The sequence below is a fragment of the Micrasema longulum genome, unplaced genomic scaffold (genome assembly GCF_059751315.1).
Source record: "Micrasema longulum isolate JH-2025_06_02 unplaced genomic scaffold, ASM5975131v1 h1tg000982l, whole genome shotgun sequence".
Lineage (NCBI taxonomy): Eukaryota > Metazoa > Arthropoda > Insecta > Trichoptera > Brachycentridae > Micrasema > Micrasema longulum.
Window position 1 is genome coordinate 148,482 of NW_028278172.1, and position 22,059 is coordinate 170,540.

Genomic DNA, 22,059 nt, shown 5'->3' on the forward strand with positions numbered 1-22,059 from the left:
AAATTTCTCTAAAATTTTATTGTGCACGCGGGAACATTGATTGACACAACAGAGTAGATAAGTAAAGGGTCATTTAATAAGAGTTATTGAATTAATGAACTTTGAACTTAAAATATATAACAAATTTTATTTGACATGAAACGGATATTTTTATATCATGTTGATACGAGCTAAACATACCTGTTTAAAATATTCAGGCATTAAAATCTTTTGTCCCCGTAAAAACAAGCAGGTATTTTCGTTTTAGATTATAAATTAACCTTTATTTGTATTGGGAAAAAACGCAGCGATATTTTAGAATATTTCAATACGAATTTAAATATAACTTTCCAATACATTCTTTTGTTTTCTCTAATCTGGGGTTTCTCAGCAATAATGCATTTAAATATAACCTTTTAGTTCATGCCAGCCAATTCTCAAAAGAACCCCATTTTAATTACCGCCTTTACAAATAAATCCCCATTTACCTGAGCCGTTACTAGGTATCCACAAATATTTCGTCCATTGTTAATGTCAATTACGACCTCGGGTTAAATTCAAATGACCGAGCGGCGAATTACCCGGAATTCCAAAATCCTTTTTATTGAAAATAATAACTTAACAATAAATATTGACCCATGTTTTCCGCTGGGGAAAACATAACCTTTTTAAATAATAATTCGCAAACCGATGGCCATTAAAATAATATTTCTATTTTAAAAACTTATAACGAAGTAAAACGCATAATTAATTCCTCAGTAATATTTACAAACCTTTCTTCTTCAAATCTCATACATCTTCATTCGTACGCGCGCCGATTATTCCAACTTGCCACATATTAACTTAAAACTCTAATTAACCTTTGCGCCATAATTTTCTAATCCACGTCCGTGGTACATAAGGCACTGCACCAGTGCGCCAATCGCAACGTATCAGCGATTATTTTATAACATGTATAAAAGTATTTTACATCCACCTTGCCAGGAATCGAACCTAGGACCTCAAGTATATATACCAGTGATATACATAATCATCGCACACGATCTCACAACTGTCTAAATTTACCCCCTGTACACTCCTCTAAATTCGGAAGTAGGAACCTGAGCAGCCTGGCAGTACCTACCGCAATGCAACAGTTCACAAATTCCATTTTCAAATAAAACTGACAGCTGTATTTTTCCTTAAAACAAATGATGTCTTCTGTGATCCGCACTATAAACTAACAACAACAAATAAGATTCGTACCGCTATCTTGCTATAGGAAGTTACCGTTTAAGGTCAGCATTAATATCACCACCGCAACCAATATCTAATCCTGATACACCAAACAGAATAAGAAAGAACTTGACATCCGCATCATTCCCGCATTAATATCCGGTGGAGCAAGGGGGAACACTTCAACACAGGTGAGTCGATTTCCATTGCATATTAAGTGGCAGAAAACGTTCTTAGTAACGTGTGTGTTGGCTGACCTTGTTGGACCATCTTGGATCTGTCCATGCGCTCTCTAAGCTATCGAGGAATTAACTTTTGCGCCTCTCTCTCGCGTCACCACTTACCAGTCTACGAATGGAAATCAAATCACACTAAAAAATCTTTTTTTTCTATTGAATATGTTCTGTAACTTGAATTATAAAAATAAAACTTTTATTTTATTGGTTGGTTTGAAGAAATTGCCATTTGGCAATAAGCCCGCCAATGTACAAATAACATTATGCAAAAAGTTAAATAAATAAATAAAAAATAACCTTTGATCTTGCAATATATTATAATTTGTTTTTAAAAAGGTTTCCGAGATTTGTCCATTTTTGTTTTAATTATGTTTAACCAAATGTATTTTTATCTGATAATCTTTAATTGTATCTATCCCAGAATGACTGCTAACTCATGGAAATACAATTATGTTTTGTATTTTTAAATAAAAAAATATTTAAGGTAGGTACTGTCTATATATTTTTTTTATGTCTCAATCATTTTGTTGTCTGTGGTACGTCAGACGGGTGAAAAACATAACCTCACTTTACACAGCACGTGTGACTTTTGTTGACCGGACAGCGCGAGTGGCCTCGTGTGTTTTCTCAATGTTTTCTTTGTGAATGCGGCAAGTGCGCCCCATTGCTACCGATCAAACATTTATTGAAAAGTTTTCGCGCTCCGCACGCGATAATTCGCGAGTTTCGAGGGCCCAGGATGACAGACGTCGCCATACCGCCGTTCCCGGCGTCGGAGAAGAAGAAAAAGAAAGATAAAGGATGCATCTCCGTGGGAGAGTTTCAGAAGATGCGCGATTTCAAGATCGAGCCGACCGAAGCCGTCGCCAAGCTGGACACGGCGTACTGGCCGCTTCTGTTGAAGAACTTCGACAGGCTGAACGTGCGGACCGGCCATTACACTCCGCTCCCCTTCGGCGCCTCGCCGCTCAAGAGGCCCATAGCGGACTACGTCAATTCCGGATACCTGAACCTCGACAAGCCGAGCAACCCGAGCTCGCACGAGGTGGTCTCGTGGATCAAGCGCATCCTGAAGGTCGAGAAGACGGGGCACTCGGGGACGCTGGACCCTAAGGTCACCGGGTGCCTGATCGTCTGCATCGCGCGCGCCACCAGGCTCGTCAAGTCGCAGCAGTACGCGGGCAAGGAGTACGTGGCCGTGTTCGGGCTGCACTCGGCCGTCGAGAGCAGGCAGAAGGTCCGGCAGGGGCTGGAGAAGCTGCGCGGGGCGCTCTTCCAGCGGCCCCCGCTCATATCCGCCGTGAAGAGGCAGCTGCGCGTGCGCACCGTGTACGAAAGCACGCTCCTGGAGTACGACGCCGAGAAGAACATGGGCGTCTTCTGGGTGAGCTGCGAGGCCGGCTCCTACATCCGCACCATGTGCGTCCACCTCGGCCTGATCCTGGGCGTCGGCGGGCAGATGCTCGAACTGCGGCGCGTGCGCACCGGCGTCCAGGGGGAGGCCGACTGCATGGTGACCATGCACGACGTGCTCGACGCGCAGTGGGCGTTCGAGAACCACAAGGACGAGACCTACCTGCGCCGGATCATCCGCCCGCTCGAGGGCCTGCTCACGCAGCACAAGCGCATCTTCATGAAGGATAGCGCCATTAACGCCGTGTGCTACGGCGCCAAGATCATGCTGCCCGGCGTGCTGCGCTACGAGGACGGCATCGAGATCGACCAGGAGATCGTCATCGTCACGACCAAGGGCGAGGCGGTCGCGCTGGCCATCGCGCTCATGACCACGTCCACGATGTCGTCGTGCGACCACGGCGTCGTGGCCAAGCTGAAGCGCGTCATAATGGAGCGCGACACGTACCCGCGGCGCTGGGGCCTCGGCCCGAAGGCCTCCATGAAGAAGACGCTCATCAAGGACGGCAAGCTGGACAAGTTCGGGAAGCCGAACGAGAACACGCCCGCCGAGTGGCTCACCGGGTACGTGGACTACGCCGTGAAGAAGGAGCCCGAGCAGAACGGCGACGCCGAGGAGTCGCGCAAGCGGAAGCTGAGCGTGAACAACGGCGCCGACGACGCCCTCGCCGCGCCCGACGTCGCCTCGGAGAAGAAGAAGAAAAAAAAGAAAAACCGCGACTCGGAGGCGCCACTCGCTGACGCTCCGCTCGCCGACGCTCCGCTCGCCGAGCAACCCGCGGAAGAATCCCCCAAGAAACACAAGAAAAAGAAAAAAAGTAAAGACAAAGACGAATAATCGTATATTTTAATCTACCGTTTAAAAGACAATACACTTTATAATTAATATTCTGTAATACTCGGCGCGATTTTAATTAATTTGTGCCATCTATTACAGATTATAGTATGCGATTGATCTGTATTTGTCAGATAATGGACTCTTTTCTCCACATACACTGGAACCTCGTTGTAAACGGCTCCGAGACCTCGTGCCGTGCGTGGCAGGTAACAACGAGACGTTGCGTTTGTCCAAATTTTCCTAGACAAGAGCTGGATCCGGCCCCCAGGGAGCTGTTAATGTTGACATTTTACAACAGAGATGAAGAACATTTCAGAGAAGGAATATAGAAGTCTAGATATCTACAGGGCTTATAATATTTGTAACATACTATTCTGCCTATATTTGAACATCCCAATTCCTTCGAGTCTCCGTCCGTTGACGGTTGCGATGTTCGCCCAGCATATAGGTGAAATAATTCAATCGGAAGAATCTCACCCGCATCAATAGTGGTTTCGGCCATTCAACATCGAAAGATGTAAGAATTGAAGGAATAGATAATAATAATAATTATGGATAACTTATATAGCGCCATTTTCGTAATATAATACCTCAAGGGCGCTTTACAAAGTGATTATATAAATTTAATTTTAACTTTAACTTTTTAATTTAAGAAAAATAATGTACTTTTTCATACATTTTCATCATTTTTCATAGATGTTCAAATATAGGCAGAATAAGAATAAGCCCTGTAGATGCCTAGACTTCTATATTCCCTTCTCTAAAATGTCCTTCATCTCTGTTGAAATATGCAGCAACTGTTATACCACGAGGCAGATTTTTTTTCTTACAAATTTTTGTATGTGAAATTTAAGTTGATTGTCTGCATATATTAGTCAATCTTACTGATTCGTCGTATGTACACGAATCCAGATCTCTTTCTTGTGGTGCATAGGGCACCGCCGCAACGCAACATGATGAGTCTTACTCCAGACTGATCCAGATTCTGACGCCAGTCTGGACGCTTAAATATCTCGACGGAAAGGGACCTGTTTATTTTTATATTCACTTAAATCATTTTACATAGTTTTAAAGTTTTCACCTGCCGACTTGCTAGAAAAACTCCGTCGGTTTTGAAAAATCTTGTTTCGTCTAGTCGGGGATCGAACCCGGTGCGTGGTAGCCGAACGCTGCTTAAAAACGATGCGTAGGGTGCTGGATTTAAAACACTCGCAATGTTGTATTGTTTGATGGATATTTCAACCGTGATGAAGATTTTTTTTTTGAGAAGGGAATACGGATGTGTAGGCACTTACGTTTAATTGATTAATGGTGGTTGTGCGGTGTTTACAATTCTGCCTATATTTGGACATCCGTATTTCTTAATTATATTGTTGGTTGATAATATAAGGATAAAATTAGTCGCATGTAAATATTACAGTAAGAAAATTCTTTAACACTTGCCTTGTAAAGCCCTCTATATTTCTTGTGAAGTATGCTGTACCATAAAAAATCTCAATTATCTTTTGTTATTCACTGTTTCATATGTTAATTTCAACGCTCGACGCGGTGATTCACAGCTTTACGTGTTGATTTCAATGCTTGACGCGGTGATTCACAGCTTAACATGTGAATTTCAACGCACGATATGGTGATTCACCATTTCACGTGTTGATTTCAACTCTTGACTTAGTAATTCACCGCTTTAAGTGCTGATCCACCACTTCATATATTAACAAATTACAACAGGGAATGAGAATACCTTAAAGAAGGGAATATGGAAATCTAGGCACTTACAGGGCTTATGACCCGTCAATAGCTGGTTTAAGTGGCCACTTTACACACTGTGTAACATTCACCATTTTGCCTATGTTTGAACATCCATATTTATTCAATTTGTTGATTTTTGTGAAGTTAAAGAGCTGAAACCTTTTAACCATTGTTGTGAAGAGATTCATTTGACAATTTTCCAATTTTTTAAACTTCTTGGACCAGTTGGTTTTATTACAATATTTGAGTTTGTCCAAACATTTGTAGACAAAAGACTGGATTTCACCCCCTCGGGAGTCGTTGAGATTAACAAATTACAACAGGGAATGAGAATACCTTAAAAAAGGGAATATGGAAGTCTAGGCATTTACAGGGCTTATGACCTGTCAATGGCTGATTTAAGTGGCCAAATGTCGACTCCAACATTTTAAGCGGTGGTTTACTGTTTTAAGCGTCAATTTAAATAATTCATCCATTTATTTAAGTGAATTTTAATGCTTAAAACGTAACTTACAGCTTCACGTTTTAATTTTAACATTCAAGTATAGATTTTATCATTTCACATATTAACTTTTACATTTTAAGTGGAGATATACTACTACTTTAAGCGGTGATTCGCCGCTTCACGTGTTGATTTTAGCATCTCACATAACCGCTCACGTGTAAACCTTTCGGCGTGTGATTTTGAATGTAATTCATATTGTGATTCCTGTTTGAATACAACTTAATATTAAGTTTGAATACCTCAAAATTAATTGTATGAAATATATAATTGTTTATATTAAATCAAATTTGTTTTATTTTATAGTTGCGTTATATTTCTGATCAAAATTATAAGGATGTATCTTTTTCGGGGGTTCCCATGAAGTTAAAATCGTTCTAACTTCCAGCTACCATAGCGGGGGACATCTTCAGGACAAACTGCGTGTTTTATAGAAAACAATATGTGTTTATGTACTGGTAATTAATAGTCCTAACGCTCCTATATACCTGCGTGAAAAATTTCAACGCTTATCAGTTTAAGCTTTACCTCTTCGTTCTAATTATCAAGGTGTTAATGAAAAGGCGGACTGTAAATGAAAAACGAATTTCATTCAGTTTTGTGATTTGGAAATATTTGAGAAAGGATAGGAACATGGAATGGAAACCTACCTTTTATATGATCTGAATGTTCTTCAATTTCTGGCACTGGATGACAAAATGAACTATTGTTCATTTTATTAAATGTTACAATGTTTTCCACGACGCGCGACGATTCCAACCACTTTTTTTCCGATTTTATGTGAAGTCAAAAATGTTGTTATTTTTTGTTCTAAATCCGAATCTTCTAATTTTGAATATCTTCTATCTTAATGTTAGGTAGGTACCATGAGGATGGTCAGAGGAAGGATGGGAACAAAAGGTAATCGGCCAGGAATAATATCGATGAATGCTGTTATTTACTTAACACAAGGCACTCTCTTAATACCCATCCACAATTCCTCTTTCTTCTCTTACTCATATAGTGTCCATGCGGCTCCACTGTGGAGTCATCTCCCATCCACCATCAGAGATGTTACTACAGTATCTCTGTTTAAAAGTTCGTGCCGCTCTTAAAATATCGTAGAAGCCTTAAGGCTTAGCCCCCGCCAGTCATTGTCCTCGTGTAAATGGTGCGTATGACTTACCTTAGCTATTTTTTTATATGGGAGTTGCATTATTTTTTACCTTGCTGATAATATACAAGGTATATATTTAAAAAATAGGATTTTTCTGCTATTTCATCACTTTATTTTAGCTATACTGTTGGGATCAGGAAGGATATGCTAATGTGGACCAATCAGGTATTTCTTAGCAATTTGCTCATGTGGAGAGGAAACCACTTAAAACTCTTTAGGAGAAGCCGGCCTGTTGGCAGCAGTCAACGGGCCTTCCGTTCCACTAGACGAGTGTTCAGCATTTTGTTCCCTGCTTTGGTTTATTTTACCGATTGCCTGCACTATACTGACCATGTACGATACTACCTCTCGTGTGAGTTCTTTATTACCCATCACCGATTGGATGTCGCGTGGATCTTCACCCAGGCTTCTGCATCGCGCCTCCAGCTGTTGTCTTTGAAAGCTGAAAAAGGGGCAATGCATCAACCCGTGAGGGGCATCTTGAGGAGTTTCATCGTCGCATGGGCAGCTGTCAATCCCGGAGAGCTTGAAGCCATGCAGACTTACCTTAGCTTTCTGTAACAGAGGTGATCGACACATGTTCCACTTTATTTAACAATTCACTGCCCTTTGCATCATCATGGGCAAATAAGGGTTTGACGACGATGATCGAAAACGGTACAAAATATTTTTTGTAAGAGTTTCTCCATCTTAGATTAAATCTGTCAATCTTGAATGAAATAAAAACACACTGATATTTTAAAATTTTATTCAATGCAAAAAATATATTTTGTCATCAATTTCTTCATCAGTACTTTTGAAATTTTTTAATTTATCATCCGGGGAACCATTTAAAATATAATCTACATAACCCATGTTATTCTCATCATACATATCAAAATAATTCTTAATTTGACCTACATTGGATTTACTATTGTCATTTTTCTGACTTCCATCATAATATTTCTCTATTTGACCTGCATTGGGTTTAATATCACTGTGATGACCGTTCAAAATATGATCCACATAATCTACATTTATATCATCATACGCTTCTTGGGATTTTTCAATTTGACCTCTATTGGGTTTGCTGTTATCATTTTTCTGACTTGCGACATAATATTTCTCAATTCGTCCTGTGTTAGGTTTAATCTCACTGTGATGACCGTTCAAAATATGATCCACATAATCTACATTAGAATCATCATAATGTGTCTCACGAGATTTCCCAATTTGACCTACGTTGGGTTTGCTGTTATCATTTTTCTGACTTCCATCATAATATTTCTCTATTTGACCTGCATTGGGTTTAATCTCACTGTGATGACCGTTCAAAATATGATCCACATAATCTACATTTATATCATCATACGCCTCGTAATGTTTTTCAATTTTACCTAGATTTGGTTTGTTGTCATTTTCCTGATTTGCATCATGAGATTCCTCAATTTGACGAGCATCAGGTTTAATGTCAACAGTGACAGTGGCTACAGAGCCACCATTTAAAATGTAGTCCACATAATCCATGTTTATTTCATCAGGTTTAGCATCACTGTTGTCACCATTTAAAATATGGTCTACATAACCTGCATTTATATTATCATAATATGTCTCGTGAGATTTCGCAATTTGACCTACATTGGGTTTGTTGTTGTCATTTTCCTGGCTTGCATCATAAGGTTTCTCAATTTGGCCTCCATCGGCTTTAATTTCACTGTGATCCCCATTTAAAATATGGTCCATATAATCTACATTTATTTCATCGTACCTGTCAGCAGTTTTCTCCGTTTGACCTATATTGGTTTTAACACGACCTTCGTAAATCTCGTTTTGTAGGTCATAAGGTATTTCTATTTGACCAGAATTGTCTTTAATTTCGCTGTTATCAACATGAAAAATAAAATCTCTATGCCCTTCATAGATTGGGTTATGAACATCAAAAGATACATCTATTTGGCCTACATCAGGCTGAATTTTGCTATGATTACCGTTTAAAATATAGTCTGCATCATAAGTTTTTTCAATTTGAACTGCATTGAGTTCAGTTCGGTTGCTGTTAGGATCATTCAAAACATGACTTTTTCCGGTTTCATGGTGCAGGTCAACAGATTCGTCTATTTGACCTACATTTGGCTCAATTTTGATTCCATTACCTAGAAAAAACCGAAAAAAGACATCAACTATACATATATTGAGTATGTCATTTTTTTTGTAGACAAGGATTGGATTCAACCAATTCAAATGGGAGTTTTAATATATTACAACAAAGGTGAAGAACAATTTATAGAAGGGAATATTGTTAATTCTTTTTTTACTGATAATATTTCGTTGATCCCAAACTTTCAAAATTTTCCTTCTTTTAAAAAACACGCACTATCCTGGGTTCAAGCTAAAGATATTAACTCTTTTTTTCTATAATATATTTTGTTGCCCTTTATTAATAATTAATATTTTTATGTTTTTTTTAATATTTTTTATTACCTTTTTTAATTACTATAAAAAAAGAAAATACCCTATAATCTTTTACATAATATTTTCTTTTCTCTTTCTTATGTCACACAAAAATATTATAACTGTCTTTTTATTATTGGAGCAAAAATTCCTAAACATTTCTTGTCTACCCACGAACAGGCTGTGCCTTTGTGGGATTTTTGTTTACTATTTTTACTGTTAATATGTATTTCATTGCTATGTAATTATCCTTTATTTTTTTAATACTCTGTTTTACTTCTTATGTATATTGTAAAAAATAAAAATAAAATGGAAGTCTAGTCAGTAACAGTGTTTAAGTGGCCACTTTACACGCCTTGTAACATTCACCATTCGGCCTGTATTTCAACATCTATATTCCTCCAATTCTCAAAAGATCTGAAACTTGAGTTCTTGTTTATAACAATTTGGAAAGACTTAAAATATTGTCGGTAAAACCATGAAGTTTCGCATAAATAAATTGTCTATGTTTTTATGAATGTATGTATGTGTATGCGCATGGGTGTATGTACGTGTGTGTGTATGTACATGTGTATATATGTGTATATTTATATATACATGTGTGTATATATGTGTATGTCTGTATGTATATGAATCAAAATGTGTATCCGAATAAGTTTATATTTTGTTTGTCTGTGCTCTATATTAATTTGTTAAGTATTATAATATATTAAAATGTAATTGCCTAGCTTGGAACGGGGTATGTACCCTTGTTAGCTGGGCAAAGTGAATATGGAATTGTATTTTGATAAAGAGTGTGAATAAACAAACAAATAAAAAAAAAAACCAGCTAGTCCAAGAAGAGCTATAAAAATTGAAAATTATTTTCAGGCGTTGCTTAGTATGTTAGTGAAATAATTCAATGGGATGAATCTCACCCGCATCGGCACTAAGAGGCGGACCTATCGTCCAGGATTCTCAGTCTAGACAAATTATAGTTTCTTTTCAACCGTGTCACCAGAAGAAAAAAATCTGCTATTTATCGAATCTTTTAAGAGAAATGTTTGTTTTTATGCCCCGATGTCCAGAATGTGTAGATTAGTCAATTTGTCACACAACTTGGAATTGTTTGGGATAGATCTTCCGGCTTTTGGTAGATCTTTTCGCCATCAACACGGTGCGGGATGAAGATGGATTGCCACGGGCCAGCTCCGAGTCCTTGTTTGTCTTTGCTACATAGTTTTATGTTCTTTTTGTTCAGTTTCTTACACACATGTTTCTTCATAAAACTGTCGATAATTGGCTTAAGTCGTATATATCTGTTTATCTGAGAGAGCTCATCCATCCTCTTTCGCAACACGGACTATCTCTTCGTTCTAGTAACGAGAGAAGCCTTTTTGGTGGTTTGACTTCATTAAGGAGTCAAAACAGGGATATGTGATGCCACCACGGTGAATTTTTCCACACTTCCTCTTTTCAAAATAGATGGTACAGAAATTCCATTCATGACTTCGGTCAAAAACTTGTATCATCATTCATAAGCATTTAGGGTGGCACGATCGGGTTAACGAAGTTAGTCGTAAACTTTATAGCAGTTTGCACTCACTTAAAAGATTACAGAATTTCTTGTCTATTAATGTTAAGCAAACATTAGTCCAGAGCTTACTTCTTCCACTCCTCGACTATGCGGATGTATGTTATCCAGATGCTAACTTTGAATTACTTGATAAGTTGGAACGATTGCAGAATATTTGTATTCGTTATATCTTTGATCTTCGCAAATTTGACCACATAACCGAGTAGCGCACGCAACTACACCGGCTCAGCATCAGGCATAGAAGAAACATTCACATTCTATCACTCTTTCACAATATTCCACTTGGCCGGTTTATCTGAGAGAGCTCTTCCAACCTCTATCACAACACGGACTATCTCTTCGTTCTAGTAACGAGAGAACCCTTTTAATACCCTGTCATCGCTCTAATTTTCTTGCCTCCTCTTTCACAGTAGTAGCCACTTGATTGTGGAATAATCTACCCACTAATGTTAGAGACGCCCCTTCTTTATTTACATTAAATATTTAAATTGTTCCTTTATCCTTTTTCTTTCCTTCCCATCCCCTCTCCTCTCTTCATTGTGTAGTGTTAATTTTTAATTCTTTAATTAATCTTTGTTTTTAATTTTTGCATAAAATTTTAAGATTCAATATGTCCATGTATTTATAATTTTCTCAAACTGATCGGTTTTGGGTAGGTAGGAAGAAATTTCCTTAAGACAATATGCCCCCCCTTATTTGTATATGTATATAAAGTGGCAAATAAATAAATATATATAATAAATGAAGTAAATATACATATTATTGTTTTCAAAAACATTTTTCACTTTGTGGTATGACATTTTACACTTATTTGTTTATAAATTTGTATAAACCACTTTTTTAATTACACTTGGACCGGTTTCGAGGTTACTACCTCATCGTCAGGAATTTAACTAACTTATAATTACACGCGTCGCTATTTATATAATAAAATATTGTATGAAAGAGACAGAAAATTGAAAGAAAGAAGATAAAATAAATCATAACGGGAATAGTTTTAAAAGAGGACTCGAAGTTAAATTTAATTGATTATTTATTATTTTAAGTTTTTGATTAATGGCTTTACTAATTTCTAGTCGTTCTAAATTATCTAAACGAAAACCATTTTTATTGACATGCAAAATTTTCTACACACGTTTCTTGATTAAATTCATGGTATTTGGATTTTTTTTTTTTATTTATTTACAATTTTAAAAAACCCGTTAGGGTTACATTAGAAATTTAATATTGTCTAGTCATTTTATGTCTCGTCTAGTCTAGTTAGTTCAGTCATCATGTGCTTTTTCAGATTGATTTTAAATTTGTCTCCAGTAAAAGTTTTCAAGTAGTAAGGTAGGTCGTTGTAGTGTTTAAGTCCATTATGTAGTATTTTTGACTGTCCTGTGTTTGTCTTTGCTTTTTCAATATGATAGTGTTTTTGTTGTCTGGTGTTATATTTGTGTATGTCAGCATTTTTGACTAATATTATGTCGTCGTCTTGTATGTTTCCCAGTGTTATTTTGTGCACAATTTTTAAGGTCTCAATTTTAGTCAAGTAGTTTATGTCAAACTGGTGTGTTTTTTTGTACAGTTCAGTCGTAGAGGTCAGGTAGGGTAGGTTGTATGTTAGTTTAAGAATTTTATTTTGTTGTCTTTGTATTCTTGTTATGTCTGTCTTGTTACCAGTTCCCCAGAAGGCGATCATGTAACTCAATTTACTTTTGACATAGGCTTCGTACATCATAATTTTTTCCTTTCTTGATATAAAATCTTGAATTTTGTAGAAGAGGCTATGTAGTGATGCCATTACTTTAGTGAGTCCGTCTATGTGTTTTGTCCATTTGAATTGTCTGTCCATTGTGAGTCCTAGGTAAGTCACATGTTCTAGTTCTTGAAGAGTTTCGTTGTTTATCTTTATGTTCATGTTATGGTTCTTCTTTTGTGTTTGGAAATGTATTATATTGCATATCTTGGCATTTAGTGTTAAGAAGTTTTTGTTTGTCCATTCTAATAGTTTTTGCACGTCATTGTTGATGGTTTTAGTGGTTTCAATGTCATAAGATGATTTGCCATTTCTGAAAAATTATTATTACTCAGACATCTTATATGTTCTTTGATTCTAACTTTAAATTTACGTGAAGTTTTTCCAATATAGAAATTTGGGCAATTTAAACAATTTAATTTATAAATTCCCGGATGATTTAATTTATCATCCTTATCTTTACGATTCGTTAATATTTTAGCTATGTTATTATTAGTATAAAAAGCTGGCCTAATATTGTTAGGTAAAATTTGCGCTGCATTATTAGAAAATGAATTAATGTACAAAATTCTACGCCAGTTCTCATTTTTATTGGAAATATTTTGGGAACCGTATAACTATTTTTTCCTATGGTTTGATTTAAGTTTTTTATTCAAAATATTGTCAATTAAATTTAGTTCATAGCCATTATTGAAAGCAATACTCTTTATAGTATTTAATTCTAAGTCAAAATTATTTTTATTTAGTGGTATTGAAGTGAGCCGATGTATCATATAATGGAAAGCAGAGTGTTTATGTGATAAGGGATGATAAGAAGATTTATGGATGAGCGCATCTGTGTTTGTCGGGGTAGTAACCGGGTAGTAGTCGGGTAATTAAAGTGGTTTATACAAATACGGATATAAAACAAGAAATAAACATGAAGTAAGACTACCATTTCGTAGGAAAACAAGTACACAGAACTCGTTGATGCACCGAGCTGTACAGTTATATTATGAGGAAATACCATTGGAAATAAGAGAGCAAAAAAATATTATTTCATTTAAATGTCAATTAAAAAAACATGTGTTTAGCAGATAAGTTTTCGTGTTAGCTTTGTAGAAGTTTTCTTTTTAAGTGTACGTATAGGACTCAGTATTGATGTAGACATTTTTAACTGCACGTTGCATTTGTACAGAAAATTTCTTCATGGGGTCGATTATTTGGGACAGTTGCTGAATGTGCATCTCGAGTGGTTTATGCTGTGTATATGTGCCGCATGTAATGTATATGTTCGTGTATGTTTTATATGTGCGTTCATGTGTGTGCGTGGATGGCTCGGAGTGTACATTCGGTATTTTTATTTATTTTAATTTATTACCTCCGTGGAAAATGCAAATGTCAACAATTATCCTTTTCTCACTTAAAATTCTTTTTTTTTTTTTTTGTCACATTTAATGTTTATATATTTTTAATTTATAAAAACTTAATTGGTCTTTTTATGTTAAAAAATTGTTGTTTTTAGTACTTATTTTGTATGACTGTATGTTTTCTAAATAAAATAAATAAAAATAAAATAAAATATCGTTTGAAAAATGTTAATAATTAGTATATGTTTTAATAATAATTAGATATAAGTTAATATAAGGACATTCATTTATTATGTTTGTACTATTTAAAGACAAAATAAAATAATTAAAAAAATATAAACAAATAAGTGTAAATATACATACCTCGATTAAACCACAAAAAATTCACACCTTGCGAATTTATTAAGCTGATTTGAAATAAACATGTCAATGTAATAATGAAACATTTTGTAAAATTATAGCAACGGTATTGCATGGTCTTCTAGAATGATTCATATCAAAACAATGATAAGAACATCATGTTTAAAAATACAGAATCTATCTTTTGTGAAAACGTAAACATTAGTGCTGTTATCGTTGCTAATTTTAGCGTACAATATAAATTGGTTTGCTTAGCAAGTGATATGCTAACATATTACAATAGAGATGACGAACATTTCAGAGAAGGGAGTATAGAAGTCTGGGCATCTACACGGCTTGTGACCTGTCATTGGTTCTGTTAATGTCAGAGACATTAACATTTAAATGTCACTTTCTGAATATCAAATACATAGATATTATCATTCATAAGCATTTAGCAACAATATTTTGAGTTTGTCCAAATTTTTGTAGACAAGGACTGGATTCAACTCCCTGGGGAGCTGTTTATATTAACATATTACAACAGATATGAAAAACATTTAAGAGAAGGTAGTATAGAAGTCTAGGCATCTACAGGGCTTATGACCTGTCGATGGCTGTTTGTAAACATTTAACTCTTTAATAAAGATACCAGTCTCGAAGATGTCGCGAAAGCGATGAAACCGGTCACTGGATATTCCAAATTTGTGGATTAAAGTATCACTCGTGCTTTATTTATATAATAAAAACCTATTTTACTCAATGGGAAAAAGGAAAAAAAAGGAAAGAGGAAAGGAGGAGAGATTAAGGAAGAGAATGGAGATGCTTCTTCAGACGTGATTTAAACAGAGATAATGTAGTAACATCTCTGATGGTGGATGGGAGATGATTCCACAGTGGAGCCGCATGGACACTATATGAGTTGGAGAAGAAAGAGGAATTGTGGATGGGTATTAAGAGAGTCCTTTGATAATTAGAACGAAGAGGTAAACCATGAACTGACAAGTGTTGACGGAGGTATATAGGAGCGTTAGGACTATGAAGCACAGTGCACAAAAGTGAGAGGGAGTGATAGCCTGTCCGCTGTCTAATTTTTAGCCATTTCAGTTGCCTACGATAATCAGAAATGTGGTCATATTTCCTAAGACCAAAAATGCACCTTATGCGTGTATTCCGAAGTCGTTCAAGTTTATCGAGTCGCTCACAGCTTAAATCAGTCATGGAAACATCAGCGTAATCTAGAATGGGCAGCAGTGATGTTTGTACAATGTACAAGAGTGCATTTAGTATTAATGGGTAAGAATTTTTGCAACCTTCTAAGTGAGTGTAGACTGAAAAATATTTTGCTGTATATAAAGTGTTAAATAAATAAATATTCGAGTCTATCCTTTCCCTTCCCTCTTTACCCTCTCATCACAGTAAAGTGTAGATTTTTAGTTAATTTTTATTTCTTAAAAAATATATATGTTTAAATATATACGCAAATGAAGTCACTGAAATTAAATATTTAGGTGTAATGTTGGATTCAAAACTTACATTTCACCAAAACGCTAAGATGGTAATAAATAAGATTGCAAAAAAAATATCAATTTTGGGAAGGATCAGAAGATTTATTGATAAGGACTCCTGCAAAACTATTTACAAAGCAATTATTGAACCACACGTTAACTGCTGTAGTAGCATTTTATTTTTATCAAACAAAGAAAACATAGATAAACTAACTGTATTACAAAATAAAGCCTTTAAAATCATTTTGAAAAAAAACAGATACACGAGGGTAAAGTCGATGGTAAATGAAATGAAATTATTAACATATAAACAAAGAATATTTTACGATACAATGATATTTGTTTATAAAATTATAAACTGTAATAAAAAAACAGAATTTTGGAAAAAAATTGATCGGAACCAGCATGAACACGATCACAATACTAGAGAAAAGAACAAAATTAGACTTCCATTTAGGAAAAAGGCAAAGTCACAAAATTCAATTTTATTTAAAGCAATTAAAAAGTATTACGAAATGGAAAAAAATATTTATGAAGAAAAAAAAACATCAAAATTTAAAATAATGGTCAAGACATATGTGATAAACAATTTATAAATTAAATATATTTGCAATGTTATTATTAGAACACACATAACAATATGTATGATATGTGTGCCCTACTTTAAGATTTAAATATAAAAAAAAAATAATATTAACATTTTCACTCGTTAAGTACAAGTTTGATCACCAGAATGAATTTCCACATTCGATTATTTGTATTCAAATGACTCCACTCTATTATATTACAGATAACCTTATGACTTTAATTGGCATATAAATTGAAGACGCGAGTGGATAAAGATGGAAAAACAGAGAGCAGAGATTTCTAAGGTCAATGTTTTGTACACCAATACAATACAACAGCTATTTATCAAATCTTCTAAGAGAAACTTTTGCTTTTATGCTTCGATGTCCAGAATATGTAGATCAGTCAATTCCTCACACGACTTGGAATTCTTCGGGATAGAATTTACGGCTTTTCGTACATCTCTTCGCCATTAACACGGTGCGGGATGAAGATGGATTGGCACGGGTCGGCTCGAAGTCTTATGCTGATCGTGTTTATGAACATATTGTACTGTAAAAGCATACAACATGAGACTTGAATGCAATTCGAGACGAAACTTCCGCGGCACATAATATTACATGTGGTGTCATCGCTACGCAGGCAGCGCTGGCAGTGTCCTTCCAAAGTTTTTGCTGTCAGAAGGAAATTTAGAAAAAGTAGTATTTATTGAGAAATACATTTGCATCAAAACTCTATTATTAGTAAAAAAAACTGTAGTAATCTAAATCGATTTAATAATATGATCTTGTGGGGCACTTTTCCGTAAACAAGTCAACGCCATGTTTGACAAGTTGGCAGAGTGAAACTAAAGCTAGGGTTTCCTAGGACAGCGGTGCCCGTATTTTAACGGCCGTATTGAACGGTGATGCAATGGACAGCCGTCGCAAAGGTGACTAGAGTGTGGTTTTCTAGGAAAACGGTGTTATAAACACCATTTAACACCGTTTTCCTTGGAAACCACTCTCTAATCACCTTTACGACGGCTGTCCACTGCATCACCGTTCACTACGGCCGTTAAAATACGGGCACCGCTGTCCTAGGAAACCCTAGCTTTACAATTCCCAGAAATGAAAGCTTTTTTTTGGAAGGTAAATTGAGACTGTCTCAAATGTGCATAAGTCTTAAATCGTCTCAAATCTCTACCGATGTGTTTATAATTAGGAGAAAACTCAGTTATTTTATCAACAATGTTTGATTATGTCCAAATGCTTGCAGACTGGCTGGATTTCCTCCCTAGGGAGTTGTTCATATTTAAATTTATTTCAACAGAGAGGGAAAAATTTTTCGAGAAGGGAATATGGAAGTCTAGGCATTTACAGGGCTTATGACCTGTCATTGGCTGGTTTAAGTGGCCACTTTACACACTGTGTAACATTCACCATTCTGCCCATGTTTGAACATCCACATTTCCTCAACTCTTCCATCTGTTGACTTTTGTGAAGTGAAAGAGCTGAAACCTTTATCACGTGGGTGAGATTCATCCGGCTGAACCAAATCACCTACTAGGCAACGCCTGGAAACAATTTTCCAATTTTTATACTTCTTCTTTTACCAGGTAGACTTCCATATTCCCTTCTCGAAAAATTTTTCCCTCTCTGTTGAAATAAATTTAAACAGTTATTTTATAATTAGGTACGACTCCAGTAGTTATTTTATTACAGAAGAGTACAGACTGTGAAGATAGTGTATGCATTTTAATATTTGTTTATTGTTCTAGCATTAAATTAAATTAAATTACAGTCTCAATTTTGAGGTTTGAATTTTGCTTGAATAAAAACAGTTTTTTGTGTCAGTGCATTTATTAAATATTTTTTTACAAGTTTGAAAATGTACGAATATTCATTTAGGCAATTTAAAAAAGTTCTCAATCCTTGACCCGGCACCAAAAGCTCTTACCTTAGCCTGTAATTCAAATTGTCGCAGATAGCCTTTGATAGGTCCTTTCCACCATCGGGTGCGGAAAAACGAACGGCAATGATTAGGAATAAAACCGTGAAAAAGCGTCACATTCTCAAATTTTAGACAAAATTCAATTCAGTTTATCGTGTAAAGATGTCTGTGTACAGGCTGATGAAGAGCACATAGTTTTTTCGTACTTATAGTCCTTAAAATACAGCTCGATTAAAATGACAGCTGTCAAATTAATGTCACTAGTGAAGAAATTACTGATCACTGATCATGTACCGATCAAATCGATTTTATTAGTTTTTTCATGCAAACATTAAACTCTGTTTCCGAAAATTGATATAAAAACGCAAAAACAAGCCTATTATAGTGTGCTTAAGACAATTATTCACCAAAAAATAAGACATTTATACTTTTTCCATGAACATCTTAACATTTTTGCAAAATGATGTAACCTTGCAAGAACGTCGTTAATAATTAGATTTATTTTAACATATTACAACAGAGATGAAGAATATTTTAGAGAAGGTAATATAGAAGTCTAGGCATCTGCAGGGCTTATGACCTGTCATTGGCTGGTTTAAGTGGCCACTTTACACACTGTGTAACGTTCATGTTGATAAATCCACCTGGTCCATGAAGAAGTATAGAAATTGAAAAAAATAAAAAAATTCAGGGGTTGCCTTGTGTGTAGGTGAAATAATTCAATTAGATGAATCTCACCCGCATAAATAAAGGTTTCTGCTCTTTAACTTCACAAACATCAAGAGATGAAAGAATTGAAAGAAATATAGGTGTTCAAATATGGGCAGAATGGTGAATGTTACAACACAGTGTGTAAAGTGGCCACTTAAACCAGCCAATGACAGGTCGTAAGCCCTGTAGATGCCTAGACTTCTATATTACCTTCTCTAAAATGTTCTTCATCTCTGTTGTAATATGTTAAGTGTTAAGTGTCCTCGGCACGGGTAACCCCAGTAAGGTCACATTATTTTTATTATTAATTATAGTTTGTAAGAGTAAAATATGAATAAATAAATAAATCTCCACTCGATTTCCGATTCTATTTCACACACAGACCTGTACTCTTCATCTGCCTGGACACTTAAGTGGAATAGTCAGCGTGCATGAGAAGATGTACGAATGTAGAATGTAAACGGCGTGACGGTTCATTCATTTTTCCCCTTTTTTCGGCCTACTAGCCCCTTCACTTCGCTACTCCTACCCCTACCGATTCTCCAACAACCGTAGCGAGGGTTGTCGCATCCCTTACTGTGCACGCTATAGAATATTTTCGTGAATACTATGTGTACTGCGGTGATAGTGAAAGTGACAATGTGTTTCAGTAGTCCTGACGAAGAGACGAGTGCGTCTCGAAACCGGTAGACCATTACGAAGACAGTGAGGTTTTATATTATAACTAGCTGACCCAACAGACGTTGTCCTGCCCGAACGTCGGCCTGCCTTGGAAAAATACTTTAAGTAGGTACCTAGGTACTTGTTTGTGAATAAATTTCAAAACTAAAAATTGTTAATATTCAAATATTGAATTTAAGTAGGTACTTGTTTATGGTTGAATTCTAAAACATGAAATAAATATTTTTTCAAATACGGCATTCTTTTCGCAAACGTCAAACTCCGGTCTTCTCACCAACAGAGGGGTGTACTTGTGTAGGAATACGATTTTTAAAAATGTGTTGAATTTGATATTATTTTAGTATTATCAAAAATCCAGTATAAAGAATTAAATTGGTAGAAATTATAAGGAATTTAAGGAAATAATCTGATTGAGATCCACAAAAAACGAATGCTGCTTGTAAACATTCAAATACAAACTTTTTTACACACAAAAAAACAACATCTTTCCATTTTTTTGTAAATGTTTTATTCATTCTCCTCGAATGAATAAAACATTTATGCTCCTTACATCTCTTTTAGATATTAGATTGAAGATTTTAATATCTACGAACACCCACAGCGCAAAGATCTACATTTCGCTGAAAACCGCACGTAAATCGGTTAAGCCGTTTAGGAGTTCAGTGACATCACACGTACAGAGGAATTATATATATATAAAGATATCAAGATAATATTAAGCTTTTTGAAGCTTTCAGCCTGAATAAAATACCCGGTATACGACATAACCTTGAATTTATCTTTAAAACTACAGATATATGAAATTTAATATTTTTAAAAATGTGTTGAATTTAATATTATTTTTGTATTACCATTATTCCCAGGAACCCGCCTCCCAACCCCCTCCAACCGCGAGCCCCTTATAAAAAAATTGGCAACCCCCCCCCTGAATTTCCATATGAATTTCTCAAGCCTGGGTGTTCTGTGTTGTAATTTACCATCGTAATTGCCTCCTGGTCTGGTATAGTGCAGTAAAGAGCTGAAGTGATGTAATGGTCAGCTCGTATGCCTGCCACGCAAAAGGTCTCGGGTTCGGTTCCCGGCACGGTCGACACGAAACATTCATTTAAAAGATTGTAAACACTGTAGTCCTTAAAATATAGCTTGATTAGAGTGACAGCTTTCAAACTAATGTCATTAGTGTTGGGAAATTACTGATCACTGATCAAATCGGTTTTATCAATTTTTTCATGCAAACATGAAACTCTGTTTCCGAAAATTGATATAAAAACGTAAAAACAAGCCTATTATAGTGTGCTTAAGACAATTATTCACCAAAAAATAAGACATTTATAATTTTTCCATGAACATCATTAACATTTTTGCAAAATGATGTAACCTTGTAAGAACGTCGTTAATAATTAGGTTTATTTTAGTTTTAAAGCTGATTTTTTAATATTTATGTTGATTTATGTGTCAAGCATTGTATTAAAAACATAAATTTACACGCCAGATACGAATGATTTTTCGTGTCAATATAAATAACTCCTTAGACGTTACTACAAAGTTATTTCGTCACTTTTTCTGACAAATGTCATTCGAATATGTTTTAAGGACTATAGAATATTTCATAGTCTCTGGACTTGCGACCTAAAACGTAACAAAAAATGATCAAGATACGCCGCGATTGGCTTACCAATGCAGTGCCCTATGCACCATTAGGCGCGGAAAGGGAATGATGATGACGATGAAAGTACTGAAACCTTTATTGTTTCGCAGTGGGAATGTCGAGTGATGTTAGCAGGCGCTACTCAGTGGCAATATTGTGGCGGATATGAATCCTGCAGTGCTATTCTGAATCTTACGCGGGGGTAGCGAAGAAAGAAATTAGAGGATTATAATTTTTTGCATACGACTATACTTTGTTCAGTAACCAGTTCATCGATTCTCTGAAATCAACCAATAACAGAGTGTTGTGATACATTTTCGGTTACCTGGAAGCCAACCCACCAATCGGGACAACTCCGTAGAGAACTTGAGACGTCACAGGCAGAGTAATTTCAATATAAATAGTTTTTAAGCTGATTTTATATGTTTATGTTGATTTCTGTGTCAAGCATTGTATTAAAAAAATTCATTAACTCGCCAGATATGAATG

At 35.8% G+C, this 22,059-nt stretch overlaps 1 protein-coding gene and 1 long non-coding RNA gene across 2 annotated transcripts; one reads left to right on the forward strand and one right to left on the reverse strand.

Annotated features, from left to right (window-relative positions):
• Window positions 1-1,988: 1,988 nt before the first annotated feature.
• Window positions 1,989-6,216, forward strand: Nop60B (dyskerin pseudouridine synthase 1 Nop60B). The gene has a single exon (XM_088232401.1). The coding sequence runs from the start codon at window positions 2,170-2,172 to the stop codon at window positions 3,679-3,681; it is 1,512 nt and encodes a 503-aa protein (XP_088088527.1). The 5' UTR covers window positions 1,989-2,169; the 3' UTR covers window positions 3,682-6,216.
• Window positions 6,217-7,819: 1,603 nt separating this feature from the next.
• Window positions 7,820-14,716, reverse strand: LOC148277779 (uncharacterized). The gene is made up of 2 exons (XR_015823373.1): window positions 14,548-14,716; window positions 7,820-9,220 (listed from the first exon to the last, which is right to left on the reverse strand). It is a non-coding gene; the product is annotated as an uncharacterized LOC148277779 (long non-coding RNA).
• Between the last annotated feature and the right edge of the window lie 7,343 nt (window positions 14,717-22,059).

Coding starts and splice junctions, on each gene's coding strand:
- Nop60B (XM_088232401.1), top strand. CDS start 2,170: ATGACAGACGTCGCCATACCGCCGTTCCCGGCGTCGGAGAAGAAGAAA.